Source organism: Electrophorus electricus, chromosome 22, assembly GCF_041902795.1.
Source record: "Electrophorus electricus isolate QZ-2024a chromosome 22, ASM4190279v1, whole genome shotgun sequence".
Lineage (NCBI taxonomy): Eukaryota > Metazoa > Chordata > Actinopteri > Gymnotiformes > Gymnotidae > Electrophorus > Electrophorus electricus.
The window spans coordinates 14,175,888-14,195,000 of record NC_137518.1 but is presented as its reverse complement, the minus strand read 5'-3'; the positions used below and the strand labels follow the sequence as shown (position 1 = coordinate 14,195,000).

Below are 19,113 nucleotides of genomic sequence, written 5' to 3'. Positions count from 1 at the left end.
GGCACCTGGTTGCTGGAGAGCTGCTGTGCCGTTCATCATCCAGCCATCACTTCTGGAGCCCAGACCCAGTGTAAGGGCACATCCGCTCACTGGTTCATCACGTGTTTCATATAGCGCGAAAGTGAAAATCAAGCACGTAGCCAGGCCCAGCTTTCATAGCCAATGTTTATTTGTAAGAGAAATGGGGAAAAAAGATTGAGACGTATGCCTGTGGGGGGGGGTGGGGGGGTAGATAACATCCACTGAAGCTGGGTTAGATACCATCAGGCCATCTGTCAGCGACCGGAGAAAGAAGTACAAGGAAGTAAGGGTTGCCAGATACTCCTACTGTCTTGTACAATTCCCCCCGCCGCCTTCCCATCCAGCGGCCGTGCTCCTACGGCTAGTCATGCCTGGGAACATATTTCTCTCCCCCGCCACCCTCTGTGGAGACGGATGAACCTACGGCAGGAGAGAAGTGAGATGAGAACGTCACAGGCCCCTGAACGCCTTTCACAAAAACGGCTCCCATGGGAGTGCGAGTGTTTACTCGAGGCAGAGTTCAGAGAAAAACCCCAAGTGAAAGTGCTCGGATGCCATTTGTGGTGAGAGAAACATGCGCTAAAACTGCTGGCCCAGGTCAATTTGCTTTGGCTTCGCTCTTTGCCCAGTAAATTGAAGGGGGGGGGGGTGGATAGGACCTTCTCCACCAGTCAGCTAAAGACACGAGCCAAGTATGAGTCAATGCCAGAAGAAAGAGTAGACATGTCAACCGGCCGCGACCATACAGAACACGATCGGATCCTCGGCAGAAGCACTTAAACACACTTCATCACGGTTTTGAATTCGGGTCACCCATCGCCGGTCTGCGCCACCAGACGCTGTTCTTGTCCGATGACTTGGCATGAGTTGGCCATCCTGCTGTAACTTGGGTATGACGCCTTCCTTTCCATTCTGAAAACATGCCATTACCAGTGGGGTCTGCAACCAAGAGCTCAACCATGGCCTCCTCTCTCCAGTGGTCTCCTCTCTCCAGTGGCCTCCTCTCTCCAGTGAACTCCTCTCTCCAGTGAACTCCTCTCTCCAGTGGCCTCCTCTCTCCAGTGGCCTCCTCTCTCCAGTGAACTCCTCTCTCCAGTGAACTCCTCTCTCCAGTGGCCTCCTCTCTCCAGTGGCCTCCTCTCTCCAGTGAACTCCTCTCTCCAGTGAACTCCTCTCTCCAGTGGTCTCCTCTCTCCAGTGAACTCCTCTCACCAGTGGTCTCCTTTCTCCAGTGGGCACCTCTGTCATGCAACCAGTTTCTCCCAGCTCAGACAACAATCAATATCAATATTTCCCAAAATCCCGTTCACAGCAAGGAAGAACATTCAGCTAATCACTGATCACTTACTTGTTCATCCTCACTGGACTATTGATTACACCTGTTTCTTGTTATCCACGCTTATATAAACCTGTGTGTTTCTTTGTATCCCTGGGAAGTATTGCCACTACACTTCCTAGTGTGTACTTTCTGCTTCCCCCACCCTGCCTGTATTGTGTCCTGTTGTGTTTTGGGATTTTTGCCTCTGCCTCTTGTCTCTCCTTTGGATTTGTTTGCCCAGTTGTATTTGTGTCTCAGGATATTTGACTTTTGGACTGGTTCTTTTTCTCTCTCTCTCTGTCATTTTGGATTCTCCCACTAACTACACTCTCTGTGTAAATAAACAAATTCCCTGTGTCTGTCTTACCTGTTCTGTCCTATAATCTCCTCTCTCCGGCGACCCAAGCAATAACACTGGGCATTTTAGAACGTGCATAGATGTTTATGAAGTCCAGTGGTTTTTGCCAGATATTTTTTTAAGAAAGAGAGCATCCAATAAAATATGACAGATCTTTTATTCACACCTGGACAAAGTAAACAAACCCCTGACCTTGCAATGGAAATGTACAATGTAAAATATATCAAACCAGCTCTCAGAAACATTGAGGCTGGCACTGTCATTGACTCATGTAGTTAATACAGTGGACATATCGAAGTATGATTTAATAGGATCAGAAACTGCTTCTCCTTGGGACCTGCTTTAATTTACACATATCATCCCTTTCACTTTGGAAGGAAACACTTGAGACTTGTTAGGCTCTCCAGATAAATGTATTCCAGACCACTGCTCAGTCACAGTTTCCCAAGGAGATGCTACTCCCCAGTTCTGCACTACTAGCCAATAGATACAAGGAAGTTGCAGAGCTCACCGGCCAATGGTAATCAAACCTGGTCCAGCAATTTGCATTAAGCCTCCTTTCATTTTTGTATTCATGACTATGTGACTAATCCAAGCTGATCTGAGGTCAGCACTCAGCTGAGAAGTTGGAAATGGCATTGAGCAGCCAGACCTACCAGCCCTTCCTCCAATCCTAACATAAGGAGTTGTGGGCTCGACAGTGGTGCTAAACCAATCACCGAGCTGCTGCCATGGGCGACTGTTGGTCATCTAAAAAAATGTCAGGAAGTCGTGTATGTTGTAGAATCATGTAAAGTAGGCAGGATTATAACTGTGCACCTGTCATAGGAACGGAAATGATGAAGTGAGCATACACTGTATACACATATAAGAAAGCTACTCAGTATAAACTAACATTTTCCAAGCTAATATACTACATTTATTAATTTCCCATACTTCCTCATATATTACTGTCGGGGCAGAACCTATCACAAACTAGCAAATACCTGCTGATAATAAACAAGTTATACTCATCATAAAATATTAAGTTATGAGGACATTTTAATATGGTTCACTAAGCATGGAAGGTCAGCACACCCTCGAGCTGTCAGCGCCGTGGCCCACCCATGAGGTACATTCGCTAGCCAGACGATCTGAACCCGTGCCGGAGAGCCTGCGGTCTGGCTACCTCCCAGAGGGAGCAGGAGAGAGAGAGAGAGAGAGAGAGAGAGAGAGAGAGAGAGGGAGAGGGAGAGGGAGAGATAGAGAGAGAGAGGGGGAGAGAGACAGAGAGAGAGAGAGAGAGAGAGAGAGCGCGAGAGAGAAAGGGAGAGAGAGTGCGAGAGAGAGAGAGAGAGAGAGAATGACATGTTTATGGGTGACCCTCAACACTCCAAACATTCCTGCTCTCCAGCAAAGCATCAGAAATCACTATAGTTATGAACACATCACCCTGGCTCAGAAGAATGTCTATACACTTATGAACACATCACCCTGGCTCAGAAGAATGTCTATACACTTATGAACACATCACCCTGGCCCAGAAGAATGTCCATACACTTATGAACACATCACCCTGGCCCAGAAGAATGTCCATACACTTATGAACACATCACCCTGGCCCAGAAGAATGTCCATACACTTATGAACACATCACCCTGGCCCAGAAGAATGTCCATACACTTATGAACACATCACCCTGGCCCAGAAGAATGTCTGCAAGAATGTACAGACTAAGCCTTCAGTCTTACTCCTGAGAAACAAAGACATGCTAGAACCTTGGACTGACGATACTGTGCTCAAAGCCCCTGAAAACCCCCACCCGCCCTTATTAAGCCATTCGTGAGCACTGTTCCCTCAAGCGCAGCGTAAACATGCTGCCTTTCTAAGCAGACACGTTGGCTTGCCCTGTGCCAGCAGAGGCAGGTGAGCCACAGCAGGCTAAAGGCGGGAGAAGCAGCCAGCGCCTCACCCACGTTTGGCCAGTACCACCGCTGGACTGCCAACGTGGGGAACCCAACTGTCATGACGGGGGTTGCGTGAGCTGGATCGAAGCCTAATGCCACTCCAATGAAGGAGTGAAGGAAAGTGAAGAAAGAGCTAGAGTGAGAGAAACATCTGTTTTTCAATGTATTATTATTATTGTTGTTATTATTGGTAATAGTGTTTTGTTATTATTGTTGTTGTTGTTGTTGTTGTTTGTAGTAGCATTTTTGGGAGATAGAAATGTAAACGTTTTCAATGCTTTGGCAATATGGTACTTCGTACAGTCATGCCAATAAAGCCATCTTGACGTGAAACAGAGAGGGACCGAATGTGAAGCACTGGTTCTCTGTAAGGTCTGGAGGCGCATTGACCGTGATTTTACCCCCTAGTTTCTCTCAGAAGAGTCCCAGTGTCAGAGAGTGTAGTCCTGTCTGAGTCAAACTGACGTATCCTCTGCGAACCAGTTGGTTCCGAATCCTCCAACTGAGTCATCATTTGGAACTGGGAGTAAATACACCCAGCTTGTCCATGACTTTTGGAGCCAGGTCCTCCATCTTGTGGGGACTCGCTGAACACGACGACACTAACAGCAGCCTCCTAAAAGATAACGCGCCTGAATCGTGCAGTCTTCTAGCACAGCTGTCCCTCCTTGGTCCACGGTGCCTCTGTGCCAGAGAGAGGTCACTATTGCTCAACACAGGTGTTAGCTGGGTTCCTGAGCAACCCAGGACATACAGATGTTCTCACAGAAGGACCTTATTTAGCTGTTCAGAAAATAAGAATAAAAAATTCTCAGGAAAAAAAAAAAAAACTGCTCCCCTGAAGCAGGATCAACAAATTAAGAGACAGGACGGATGTCCTCTGGAGTTACAGGGCGGTGTGTATGAATATGCGAATCCAACCGCCCGCGAGGAGCGTTTGTGTTCTTAAAGCGCGTCTTACTGATGGAGGCTGCGCCAGGACCCTGCCGTGGGTCATGGTTTGACAACAGGGCAGCTGGCTGTGGGCTGAGGAGAGCAAAACAGCGACAGATTTCGGTGACTCAAAGGCAAGCACCATCACATTTCAGGGCGATCTGGACTTGTCAGCCCATGTCAGCCAGATAACGGTCTGCAGCATTTTGGGAGAAACGTAAAAGAGAGATAAAAACAAACTGCGTCCCATTGTTGCTTAGATAGTTGCTCGGAGGACAGAGAGTGAGGGAGGGATTCTTATGAACAGAAAGAGAGACATGGGTGAAAACACAGAGAGGCTCCCCTGGGCAGGTTTACAGAAACACAGCGGGTGGTCTGGAATATGCTGTGTAACCAAAGGATATAACCCTAACAGGACCGCATGTGAGTGATACATGTATGACAATGTGTGTATACATGTGTTCAGCCCTGGGATAGAATAAACCTGCGATGCGTGCGTGTGTGTGTGTGTGTGTGTGTGTGTGTGCGCATGTGTGTGTGCATGTTTCTATTTCACCACACTCCTGACAGCCTTCCATCTTTCAATTACCATCAGTGCAATAGAAATACAGTGTTATAACGTGCTCATCTTCTCTCCTGGTAAACTTCTCCTCTTTACCCAATTTTCTAGTGATCATAACTGATCTGTGCTACAGTATCCTGGCTTTCCTTGTCAGAGTTTAGCATGTAATTCCAGCCAGTCTCAAGCCACTGCTTCCCCCTGGAACCTTTATAATTTGAATATGAATCCTGTTCAGCTCACATTCCACCTCAGTTTTCCCCTTTTCCCCTTTGCTTCCACCACTGCTAAGACACAGCCAAGCTGTTCGGTCCACCGGCAGCCGCTGGGCCAGATCCCAGCCCCCCTGAACACGCAGGGCCTGGATCCGGATGTGAAGCGGACCGCATGCACGGAACAACGAGTGTGTGCCTTCGTCCTGCCTGGGAGCCCATCCGTGAAGAGAGACGGCAACGCTTCGGAATTTCCGGTTTTACAGTGCTGGATCTTCATGGCAAGCTGATGATCCTGCTGTAGAACGTGCACCTTTTCAATCTACTGAAGTTCCTTCGGTGCTGGCTAGTTTAAATGAGATGTAAATGCTGACACTGGTCAGAAAATTGGCGCAAATAGTTCACATTAATTGCATCCAGCAATGCTGAAGCTGGATGTAATCCCTTGTGTAATTTAAGACACAGGGAAATAGCCAGGCACACCAGGAGGTGGGAGAAAAGAGGAAGAGACACACACACACACACACACACACACACACACACACACACACACACACACACACACACACACACACACACACACACACACACACACACTGAGACTTGGACAGATGACTAGAAGGAATTCATCTGAATATACCCAACAACCAGAGAGAAAAATACATATAAGCTATATGACATTGATACGCGATTGTTCTTTGAAGCTCCTTATGCACTTATGAAAAGTATGAGTAGGTTGGAAAGGCATAAAGGATGATGTCCAAAAGAGAGCGCTGGTTCTGGGAAAACAAGAACAAAACCAAAACATGCAGTGTTGTTAGTAAAATGCGAGGACGTTTTACACGTAGAGCACATTAACGTAAACACGATTGCGCTTCTCACTGTAGTGGAACATCTGATGGTCAGTACTGGAAATCAGGACAGTGTCGTTGTAGCTGCCATTCGTTGGACCTGCTACTATGGTCAATAAAGAAGACTGTGCCTCACTCGGAGGATCTATACAGATGAGTGAGCTCTCAAAACAAACAGTCGCTGCATAACACCAGCCTTTCTACACAAACTGGAGTCCTTGGAAAATGCTGTCTGTCCATTGCCTTCATTAGATGCTGCTTTAGTAAATGGAATCTGTTTATTTTATTTATAACAGCAAGCAATGAATGAAAATTTTCAGAAGCAGAAAGAAATCTGTCGCGATTCAGCTTGGTCTGGAACAAATCCCCATAGCAAAACGGCAGAACATTTTCTCACCCTGCAAATCCATGTACCATTCATCCCTCATGCAAAAAAGATGTAAAAATCTAATATGATCACGATTTGACGTATATCGGTTATTGTAAAGCAAGTTATTTTATTCTCTTGTTCGCCTGCTCCATTCCACTTACAGCAGTACTAATTGTGACCTTTAAACAGCCGGTTTTGTGACACCTGAAGTCTGTTACTGCTTCTCACCTCGATCCTTTTCAGTAAAGAGATCTGTGGAGGATGCTACATATCTGGGCCTGCTCTACATCCTGCAACATCAGGACCTCAGACTCACGTGCGCCGCGACCCTGTTTGTTTAGCTCGCCAAATGTGCTCGTTCCTGAATTATTACTGAGCAAACTTTTCCAAAGGAAGATCAGTCAGTCCACCTGCAGATGGTTCCACAGCTCCCTCACTGTAAGCAGTATGTTCGAGTGGGTCCGGCACAGCCACGTGCTTTCCTCCACTCTCCATACACCAGTCACTCCGCCGCCAGCAACGTCTCTGTTACAGCACCGACAATTGCAGATGACGCCGAACATACAGATCTAGTCACAAACAGTGATGGGATTTAGGAATAAAGGGGCACAGGCCCTGTCATAGCACGAGGTGTCTCAAACAACCAGGACCTCAACACCGCTACATTCGCAGAGATGATAACAGACATCACAGAAAGTGTAATTACCTCTCCGACAGTTGCTCGGTTGGGCTCCACTCTTCCACTATTCATATTTGCACAACCATTCCTTATGTGTCACAACTTTAAATTCACTTTGCACACAGAAATCTCTATACTGTAAACGCTGCGTTGTTTACAGGCATGTTTTCTATATTTATCCTTATTGTTACTGGGTAAACTGTGCTGTTGTGTGTTGTGTTCTTACCATGTGCCTTGTGCATTTATTCTACTCTCGTACCCTGCCTGCGTTTCTGTTTGCTGAGCAGTTTTCATCATATCAAAGCAAATTTCTGTCCTTGAGAGGTCCTGGCAAATAAAAGTGATTCTGAAGGTATGTGATTATGGCCCCTTTCACACACGTTCACTATTCAACACATACAAAGCTTACACTATATAAATATGATTTTAATATGACTTAGCACGTATGTTAAGGTTTTAAGGCATGTATGTTAACTATTATGATTATGAAATGCACATTGGTTCTGTTCTACACATTTATTGTTATATATGGCATGTATAAAGGGCTTTTTACAGATAATTTCCATAAAGACAAATGACAGTGTTATATGCTACATTACTGAATTTCAGAATTTAGGAGAGATTGCCAAAACCTTTTTTGGGCCAGCGTTTGTGAAGTTAGCATGTTAGCGAGACAAACATAACAAGGCTAGCTGTTTCACATGGACTCCATATGCCATGCTTGTATTTTGGATGACAGGCATGGAAGCGCATGGCCAAAGCCTGTGGACAACACAGTCGAGCAGGACGGAGGAACGCAACTTCCCCACGCAGCATCTGGGTGCCTGAGACCAGCAGGCAGGACAATCTGACTAGGAAACCCAGCCATTTTGGGTTTGAGTAGTGAAAAGTCTACCAAGCTGCTGAGCTCTGCAACAGTCTGTTTTGATAATGGTAAGATGGGACTCAAACATGATGGAAAGGGATTTTTTGAGAGGGATTTTCAGTCTCATGTATAGTACATTGCCAAAATTCCATTACAGTCTCACCCCTGCCCCGGAAAAAAAAAAAAAAAAAAAACACAGGAAGGGGACCTGAGCTCTTCAGACTGTCTGTGTGATTTACACAGGATGGGTCACTAAAGTAAACTCTTTTGAGTCACAGAAAATTTCATGACAGTCACACTGAGCAAACAGCACCAGATGGCCAATGGACACTGGCCCAGGTTTGGAGCATGACTCATGGATATAATGTATACATGCATGTATTTTAGACTGAATTCAGACCCCTGATTCACACAGTAGTCTGCATGAGACCTGGGAGCTGCGACCAGGCATAAACCATGTTAGGGGCCAAAAATGCTACAGAGCAGAAGCACAAACTCAGGACACAGTTGATGGCAAAGGATTTAAACCTATAACTGCACAGGATTTCAACTTATAACTGCACAGGACATCAGACTATAACCATAAACATCCCAGACAAAACACATGGTTCCATTATCAGCGGAGACATCTTGAACTACTAATAAAATTTTTTTTGTCTGGCTTCCCCAGCAGGCTGTTCAGGAATTCTGCCTGGCAGGATTCTTGTGGAGCGGATGTTCTCCTAAGATAACTTCCCAGCTCAGTAGGCTGCTGCGCTCGGACATGAGCCAGTGCTTCTGTGTTTTTGCCATCAGTCTGTGTCCAAAAAAGCAGCTCACAAAATCACACGGATTTAACAAAAATCGGTTTGGGTCTTTGTCTTTAGAGACCAAAAATGGTCTAGAAACACACGTCCAGGAGACTGAGATCTAAAAATTAACTCTTTTACAGGACTACATCAGATCCCTTTCAAAAGATGTTGCACTGCACAAATTTTGTAACACAACTATTGGTAGAGTTTAGGAAACAAGGCTGAATCCATAGTAACCATAATGAAAGAGATGGATATTTTGAATCCCATCTCCAGGGATTAATATTATATATGAAGCCCTTATGGTGTGTGCATTTTAATTAATGAAAGACCTGGTGTCCCACTCTTGAATGTCACCAATATGAGACCCCTGAACTCAGTTATGACCTCACTGCAGAATAAAATCTTCTGTAAAGACATTACCCACAAGCAGCCCACGCACAACTGGATTTCAATACCCACACTAAAATCTGCCAGGGAACCCTGACCATAAATCAGAAACAAGCCATCACACCAACTCTCTCTGTTCCCTAAAAAATCACTCATTTTCTTTCATTATATGCTGGCTAACATACATATGCCATTTTTCCAGCTGCAATCAAATTCCGTGTGGATGACGATGAAGGCATTGGTATCTTTAGTGGAATTTGTGAGTGACTGTTATTTTACTGATTCTCACACCACAGCTGTGAGAAGTCTAGGAGAATTGAAGCTGGTTGTCACAACATGTTGCCATGGTGTTTTATCATGTTGTGTTCTCCTGGTGTGTTGTCGTGGTGTTCTATAGAGGAACCAAAGGCCTTTCCATAAGACTGATACAGTCATATGATATAGATGAATTAAGTCATTCAGCAGAAATCTGTTATGAGTCAGTGAATTCACCGGACAAGCAATTAAACAACCAAACAAAAAACATTCCTCTGTTATTGTGTGTCAGAAGATAAAAGGAGGCCCTGCCTAAACACACATGGACAAGTCTTCTTTCTAGGTGCAAGACACTTACTTCATGCGCCTACCATTCCGGTTTCGCTGTGTTTTTTAAGGGTGTACTGGAAAGGCACAGAGCTTGTATTGTCTAGGTAAAGGTATGAGATGTGGTACGTTGCACCGTATGACTCAGCAACAGACGTTCGTCTCTCTGCCAAAGCCAAAGGCTGATATTTGTGAAACCTGAACTAGTTTTCAGCCTGTGATTAAATGGTACCTTCTGGAGGTTTCTATAGGAGACTGGCTCAATGACAAGCACTGCGAGGTCACCACGTGGACAAGCTAAGCTTCTTTGAGAAAAATTAATCCTGCATCCCAGCTAAGACCCTGTGCAAAGATGGGTTCCTGTATCACTGCAGAACATACTTCACCTCTTAGCAATCTCCCCTCTCCAAAGACCAGCCATCTTTAGACACAAAATTCACAAACTGGGATAGTAGACAAACCGATAATTATGGGTAGGCCAAAGAAACTGCTGGTCTGTAGCAAAAAAACATCCAAATGTGTGTTGCCAGACTCTACACAGATAATGTGAGAAATTGATAATCTGCTGGAAAAAAAGCACAGATTGTGGAAGGCGGCTGGGTAGTGATTATGTCTAAACATTGACTCCCAGCATTCCGCTAGATACATCAATACAGCAACTCATCTCAGTTAACCTGAGCAGATTTGGATGAATGCTCAGAGCGCTCAAACGCTAAACCCTGAGAGTGGCAACACTGCTAACTTCACGCCCGCCTCTGTACTGCTCAGTCCTCACCCAGAGAAGGCGTCGTTTCAATAGGGACATCAATATGCAGCCGTAACATACAGTTTAAAACAATCATAGCAGTACTGGCCTACACCATACTGACGTCATGCACAGCTCCTAGCAGCCTACTGATATATCACCAAATCAATTATTGTGAACTGTGTTAGTCCTGACCAATCTCAGTTTCAAGATGAGTTTTCTTTGGGCGGTCTGATGAAGCACAGCATCAGTAGTCACATGATTATTTATTGATATATTTTGAAATAATATAATTCATAACATAATGCAGGCCAGTGTGTAACCAAATTAAGGGTTCACCTAAGTGTTTTAATATAGCAAAGTTACAAAATGTAGCTACTGTAAATATAATATTTTATTAATATTTTACTTATTTGATGACAGATAGAATGCATTTGGATTTAGGATTGGAATAACTTTTCTGTTAAGAATAGAGCAGACTGAGTATATCTGAAAGAATCTGTGATCACTACTTAAATAACAGTGCATGCTTCATTTTCATTTAGTTTCATAATTACATTAAGTTTTTGAGAGAAAAATATTTTGGGAAATTCTGATACAAGAACTTATTAAACTTTCATACTACATTTTTCATTTGATTAATGTCTGATACACAACCAAGCACACACACACGCACAAACGCACACACACACGAACATGCGCATGCACACACACACACACACACACACACACACACACACACACACAAGTTCTTTTATGCTGTACCTATATCTAAACATAATCTATTCTCAACATAAATACAGCTGCAGTAAACCCATATGAAAAGGCTTTATTCAAAAGGGGGCAGATATAAAGGTAAAGGTAAACACTGCACCCTCATCACATTTAAATCCTCTGTAATCTTGAGGAACACAATATGTGCTGTTTTTGTAGCAAATAAATATCTACTTCTAACTAAGATGTCATTACAGAAATTCTTGAAGGATACAATATAGAAACATATCCTAGAGACCACTGGACTGGCATGATTTGAGCCACCTACAGTGTTCAGAGGAACCTGTCATCCTTTATCTGCAGACTCTGATTGGGCCAGTGTACACAGCATGGGTAGGTCATGCACTGGTTAGCCATCAGACTTAATGAATGCACATGCGTACACCAAAACACATACACACACACACACACACACACACACACACACACACACACACGCAAAGAAGCTAGCATCCACTTCCAACTCAGAAAGCCTGTTGCCATGGCTGCCAGTGATGAGAAATCGACTGCAATAAGTAATACCTCAGTCTCCTGGGCCTGGCACCGGAAGCTGTACATGTATTCATTCTCTAAGTAGCTTAGTTCAAAGGGAAAATCACATTCTGATAGGACACCTGCTAGAATAAACCAAGAGAAATTTCTGTGGTGTCTGGAGGCTGTGGGTAAAATTAATTTTTACTCAAAATATTAAACAATGCGTTTCTTATGTCAAGTACATACAGCTCTTTTAAAAATGTATTTCTTCTCAAAGAGCAACACCTTTGAACATAGAACAGAAGTCACAGTTACTCCACAGTCCAGGTACAGATAATACACGCCAGTCAGCCCAGCATGCGTTTATCATAAACCATACGCTTTTACATGCATTCCAGAATGCCAATTAAGGAAGCACGTTCATTAGAAACATGTGTTGCATTCTGGGGTTGTGACTCCGTATCTGCCCAAAGTTCACGATGAGAACGAGTGTGAATGTGAGGCCACCTGTGAGCTGGACGAACCTGTTTTGTCGGGTGCACTATGAGATCATCGTTTCATGAAATGTTACCAACATCACGTAATCCTTGCCATTTGAATGGCAACTGTAGGCTACTGTACAAGTAAGAGATTCTATGATAAATAAGTATTCTGGGTACCAAGGTGAAAAGACAAATGACCCATCAAATTGAATGGACCAACTGGCATGACAACACCTACCTGGAGGGATGACAAGGTCTACACAGGGTGGTTTGTGTTAATGTGTGCAGCACAACACTGGTCTGTCTGCTTTCATGTGAGGAGAGGCAGCCAAAGTTTGTGATTCCAGGCAGAGACAATTTACAAGTGTGTGTGTGTGTGTCTGTGTTTCAGAGAGCAAGAGAACCCCATAGAGAGACTAATGAAAAGGTCATCCAGTAGCTCAAACTTACACTTAATTTACATTTCATTAATAGAGCACTGCAGTTTCACAAAGTCAGTTCCATATTCATTAGGAATCATTTGGAATGTTCTGGGCAAAAACAGAACAGTTTCAAGAGAGAGCATTTGGGCACACATCAGCACCCAAACCCTTGTTGATAAGGACAAGAATTCTGATAAGAATAATAATCTGATAAGTCACACTCTAGTAACCAGTGTTTTCTGGTCTCAAGAGAAAAATGGGCAAATAATACAGAACATTTAACTGGATCTCGTATATAAATAGGATAAAAAAGCAAGTCACCCCCTAACCATAACTATTTCTATAAAATTCCTTTATTGAGTTTGTACTTTGTATATTTGTGCAAGAAACTATAAAAGCCTCAGAGCATCATAGATCAGCCCATCTGGTCCAATCCATGCCTTGCTCATATTAGACTTCCTGTCAATGGCTCCTAATAGGACTGAATATTATGCTGTTTGCACTCACAGACATTCTTAGTTGCCTTATATGCGGCATATAATCCCCCCAGCTCCACCTTAGCCTGCCTGGTTCCTGCTATCTGACAGGTACAGGCCTGCAGGTGGAGGCAGGCAGAGGTATATAAACATCAGGCCGTTTGACAGGTGACACGCAGTGCGTGGGAAGATCTTTCTAGAGCATTCCTTAAGATTCTCAGTGGCTCAACTTTGCAGCATTGCACAACAGCCACGGGACTCTGTCTGTCTGTATGTCTGTTGTCCCGTACATGCAAGAGCCTGTCAGCTCAGGGGCGTCGCAACGTGTTTGAACATTCGTGAAATGACTGGTGATACAGAGCATGCCAGGAACACGGAACACTGTTGTTCCTAAATCTGTGATTGTGGTTAAAAACACATGATAATCTACTCTAATATGCTGGATTCTGTGCATTTTTATCTAATACTGTAATATTAATTAGACTTTGAGAGACGAGCGTGAACTTAAATGTTCATGGAAATTGAAAATGGCAGTGATAATGGAAAATGGCAGTGATAATGCAAAATAGCAAAATTCAGTATTCAAAAGGAAGAGGAAGCACATGAGTAAATATCCCTCCGTCTACTTCCTGTGAACAGAACGACAGCAGACACACAAGTAAAGCAACCAATGTGGCTGTCTCGTCTTTGATCCATAAAGTGATCCTTCTCACCAACTCACACTATGTCTTTCATACTACCAATTCAAAAACGATACAGTGTTGTCTGTATATGTCAATGAAACATCTCCAATGTGCTGTTTATGACTAGAATTCTATGCCACTTCAGGTGTCATAAAGCCATCATGTTGCCATTTAGCAGATTGGTGGGATCGGACCTCCAGTTGCTGATTTGTGTTTGCTCTTATGCATGAGAAGAATGTCGCGTGCTGCAGCTCAGCCCAGAATATCCACCTCCCCACGGAGAGTCCCATGTCCACTGGGAGAGCCCGCTGCGCTCGGGTCAAAGGTCGGGACTCTGAAAATCACTCACCACCCCAGAGGCTGGAGGCACGTTAGGCGGTGAAGTCCAAATGCTCTTTGGTTGGGGGGAAACCGTACCCACGCCTCTTTGGTGGAAGGAGGAAAGCAAGAACATAGCCTGCATATGATTGGCTCATATGATTGGCTCATATGATTGGCTCATATGATTGGCTCATATGCGACCTAAACACTCCGCTGCCACAGGAGAGAACGAAGGACTGCAGAGAGGCGGTGGAGGAAATCTCGCGTAGATTCAGACCTCAGCTCATACCAGTCTCTCCTTTCCAAGTTCTCGCTGGAAGTAACATCTGCAAAGTCATCCTACTACAGAGAGAAGTTTGAATCATCATCATCTGATCCACGCAAACTCTTCACTATTTTTTCTTCTCTCCTTAATCCACCCCCTCCTTCCTCATCTCTTACTCTGGAGGATTTTATCATTTTCTTTGAGGAGAAGGTTGCGGCAATCCACCAGCCCTTTTCCTCTGTTCCCACTCCTCCAACTAATGTGCATTCCCCAACATCCAACTCTCTGACTTCTTTTTCTCCTCTCTCCACAGATGAAATTCTTCAACTCCTGACTTCCAGCAATCCGACTACATGTCCGAAGGATCCGATTCCTTCTGCTCTGTTCCAGACAATCGCAAGAGATCTGCTTCCTTTCGTCTCTGTCATCATCAACAATTCTGGATACGTGCCTTCTGCATTCAAAACCGCCAGGGTGGTACCAATCCTCTAGAAGGCCACACTTAACAGCTCTAGCGTTACCAACTACAGATCGGTATCACTTCTCTCTTTCCTCTCAAAAACCCTTGAACGAGCAGTTTGTAATTAATTGTCTCTTTTTCTCACCCAGAACCAGCTGTATGAGCCCAATCAGTCTGGCTACAAACTGGCACATTCTACAGAAATGGCCCTCATAGCAGTAACTGAGAAATTTCTTGCTGCTAAAGCTGCCAAACTGTCATCTGTTTTGATTCTTCTAGACCTTTCAGCAGCCTTTGACACAGTGAACCGCAACATTCTTCTCTCTGTTCTCTCCAGGCTTGGTGTGACTGGCTCTGCTTGGAGATGGTTTCAGTCCTATCTGGAGGGACGGTCCTATCAGGTGACATGGAGAGGATCCACATCCAAACCATGTAGACTCTCTACTGGTGTTCCACAAGGCTCAGTATTAGGCCCCCTTCTCTTCTCTTTGTATACTTGTTCCCTTGGTGATGTAATATCTTTCTCCTACCACTGCTATGCTGATGACACTCAATTATTTCTTTCTACCCTCTGACATGCAGGTCTCCAGACGTATCTCAGCATGCTTGACTGACATTGCACCATGGATGACAGCCCACCACTTGAAGCTCAACCCCAGTAAAACCGAGCTTCTAGATACTCCCAAACCTTACCATGACCTCACTGTTTCCTTTGAGAACTCCCTGGTATCACCCATCCTAGGCTGCCCGTAGCCTGGGCATAACTTTGGACAACCAGTTGTCGTTCTCAACTCATGTTTCTAATCTAACCCGGTCTTGCAGCTTCGTCCTTTATAACATATGAAGGATTCAACCCTTTCTCTCGCAGGAAGCTACCCAGGTACTTGTGCAGTCTCTTGTGAGCTCAAAGCTAGACTACTGCAACTCGCTACTTGCTGGTCTTCCTCTAAGAGCCATCAAACCTCTACAACCTGTCCAGAATGCAGCAGCACGACTGGTCTTCAATCTTCCAAAGTTCATACGTTACTCCACTGGTGCACACCCATTCATTGGCTCCCTGTAGCTCCACGCATCAGATTTAAATCCTTGATGCTGGCCTACAAAGCCAAAAACGGACCAGCCCCTTCATACATGAGGTCAAATGTCAAAGCCCAATCTGTACCTTGAGTACTTCGAACCTCAAGTATGGCTCAGCTTGAAATAACTTGCTTCAGGTCTCCTGGACGACAAGCATCGAGACTATTTTCTGTCCTGGCTCCCAGATAGTGGAATGAACTCCCTTGCAGTCTTCAAACGCAGACTGAAGACCCATCTATTTGCAGAATATTTAAAGAACAATTTACACTGCTCCCATATTGACTAACTAAATTAATACTTATTGTAGGGTATTGTTTATGTTATTTAACAAACTTATTGTTTATAGCACTTATCATTGTTTAAGATAGACCTTATGTATTTTGCACTTCTCGGTATCAGCATTCATCCCTGTATTCTACAGTATTCTAGTTCATCGGTATGTTTGATTCTAACCTACTGTACTGCACTAGGATGTGTTCTATGAGTAAATGACAAAGCACTTTTGTAAGTCGCTCTGCATAAGAGCGTCTGCTAAATGCTGTAAATGTGTAGCCAAGCTGAAAGAGGGAAGAAGGGAAGAGAGGCAGAGATTGATGGACCTGGTTCCAGGCCATGTGGCTTCCATTACTGCGCTGAAAAAGTGTTCCTCTCGCTCCCCACACCCAAGTATGAGGTGGAGATTGCAAGCAGCACTTTTCAAGTGTTACTTATCAATATCTGCATATTGAATTTCTGGGAATGTATTTATCAGTTACCTCGGGGCAAGAGAACTGGTCAGGGATCAGCTTCCACTGTCCGATGGACAATGGACATCAAAGACAAACCTTGAACCTAGGTCTGTATCCTCGGTGAAAAGTTTATTAAACAAGATCCGGGATGTCCAAGAAATATGAGACACATAGCTAATAGATCTTAATAAGGAGCAAGAATGACCTCACCTCAAAACCTCCAGATGGGTATAGAGGAGACATGAGAGAAAATTGTCATAATTGGAACCATGCGTTTGAGGGTGTGAGGGTCTGTTGTTAGGGAAAGTGCTTACTGTTGAGCCACAAGTGCAATTAACCATGTTTTGGTGTGTTTCTGTTATGTCATGTATGGGACACCTATCATGAAAACGATGCACGGATCTGATACGCCTGTCAGAAGGCAATTTGGGAATAATGTATATGTGACGTCTTGACCGTTGCATCTGTTGGAGTATAATTATTTATTTGATTGTATTTTTAAACATGGTACAGTTACTAGATCTACTGATGACTGTCTCTACTAGCCTATTCTGCATGAAATGCAATGTAACAGCCTTGTTATTACATTGCCAAAGAGGAGGTTAACACAATTAACTCACGATCGATCTTGCAGCTTGGAAAGAGGCAGGCAGCAGCCCTTTACATGTCTTCTGTGGAATACAGCCAGACACATCCTATACTAACGCGTGTAAGGGCTGGGATGTAACCACAGCTTTACTGAGACGAGAATGTGCACTGGACATGTGTCCTTTGCATGCCAGTGATTCGTTAATGTCCGTCCAATTTGAGATTCTGCATGGCACTGAATTCTGCGTTACAAACCTACGTTTGGTTGTAATAACCTAGATAAGCAACACGTCTTCTTTTTACGCGAACTTTCCATTTGCGAGTCATGAATCGGTTGTTTGAAATTACACGCGACGCGACTCTCTTTGGGCGAGGGAGCCCCATTAACGAGCGCGCGCATATTCAACTGGTTTCTTAGTGAAACATGACCGAATCACTGCTGGGATCTGAACGGACGGTCAATCATGACCCAATTAACCCACAAGGGGGGAAAATATAACATTCAGTCTGGAGTTTTAAACAACCGTAAAACTGATACGACTCACTTGGACATGGCTGTAAAATCTAGTCTGATTTAGAAGCATCTTATTTTACAATAACATGAAAGCAACCTAAGGGATGTGTTTTGTAAAATTTATTGTCCATCAGGCGACAGCTGTAAAACTGCTTTTCCGAGAACTGACCATTAGCAGAGTCTACAGTGCCTTACCTGAACCTGGGTGAGTCTTTGATACAATCCTCAAAATCCACCGTCATTTTTTCTTTTTAGTCCGGTTTCAGGCAGAAATGTAAAATATCATTGCATACGTTCTTGTCCGTAAGGGTGTCCTTTAAAATGCCGATTCTCTTAGTGTGCGCCGAGCTTCTCTACCCAGCTGAAATAGTGACACTGTGACACTCTGCTCAGAATTAATGTGCTTCAATTTCATGACTGGCCGCCACTGCACCTAAGTAAGGGACTATCGTTAAAGTTCGACGATAACTTAGGGATCACTGGAGACAAAGCGGCCGCCTGTTGTCTCAAATTCTATTCCTCTCGCTGTTGCCCGACAAACATGACTAAAAGTGCATGAACAATCTTCCTATACCTGTATCCTACACAGATTGTACTATTTATAGATAAATAAATAATAGATAAATTATAGACAAATGATGTATTTATAGATAAATACCACACTGGTCTCCAAATAAACAACTAGAATAAGCTAGCTACAGTACCACTTTATTAGACAAGAAGGTGAACCTTTCTGGAATGAAATAGGACAGTGCCCTTAAAATAATCTCTAAAAACAATGAGAAAATAAAATTAAAAGAACACCCTGGAAATGCAAAGCAGAAGCCCCGACACAGAGGAATGTCTACATGCAAGAATCAAAAGCCAAAGGCTTAAAAAGGTTCCAGGTTGTTTTGATATTTCACTGTTTGTGAGCTTTGTAGTTAAACAATGACAACCATGCTATATGGACTAGACTATTATCTTAAATTTGTATCGCAATACAAATGTAAAACACTAATGAATAAATACATTTAAAGTTAACTTGACTGTGCAAACCTGATGGCAACTTTAAGGAAATGTGTTATAGGAAAACTATTATGGCTTTTATTATTGTTGTAGTCGTTTTGCCCATTTTTCACTTTAAAAAGGTCAATGCGAACCATACAGTCTGCGAGTTACAAGACCGGATTTCTTTTTTTATAGGGGCGCAGTTTTGAAGGTAATGATTTGAACTTCATAACAAAAAA

The 19,113-nt window shown here is 43.7% G+C and overlaps 1 protein-coding gene across 3 annotated transcripts in view; it reads right to left on the bottom strand.

The window, feature by feature from the left end:
- The window catches only part of acap3b (ArfGAP with coiled-coil, ankyrin repeat and PH domains 3b), a 54,168-nt gene extending 35,870 nt beyond the window's left edge, over positions 1–18,298 (bottom strand). For 2 of the 3 annotated variants that reach the window (XM_027023061.3, XM_027023062.3), the window contains exon 1: positions 18,080–18,297. In XM_027023061.3, coding sequence (XP_026878862.2) covers positions 18,080–18,126 — 47 coding nt within the window. In that variant the 5' untranslated portion in view covers positions 18,127–18,297. Of the gene's footprint in view, positions 1–18,079 lie in introns of all 3 variants that reach the window. The other variant, XM_081705731.1, reaches the window with a different exon arrangement.
- Between the last annotated feature and the right edge of the window lie 815 nt (positions 18,299–19,113).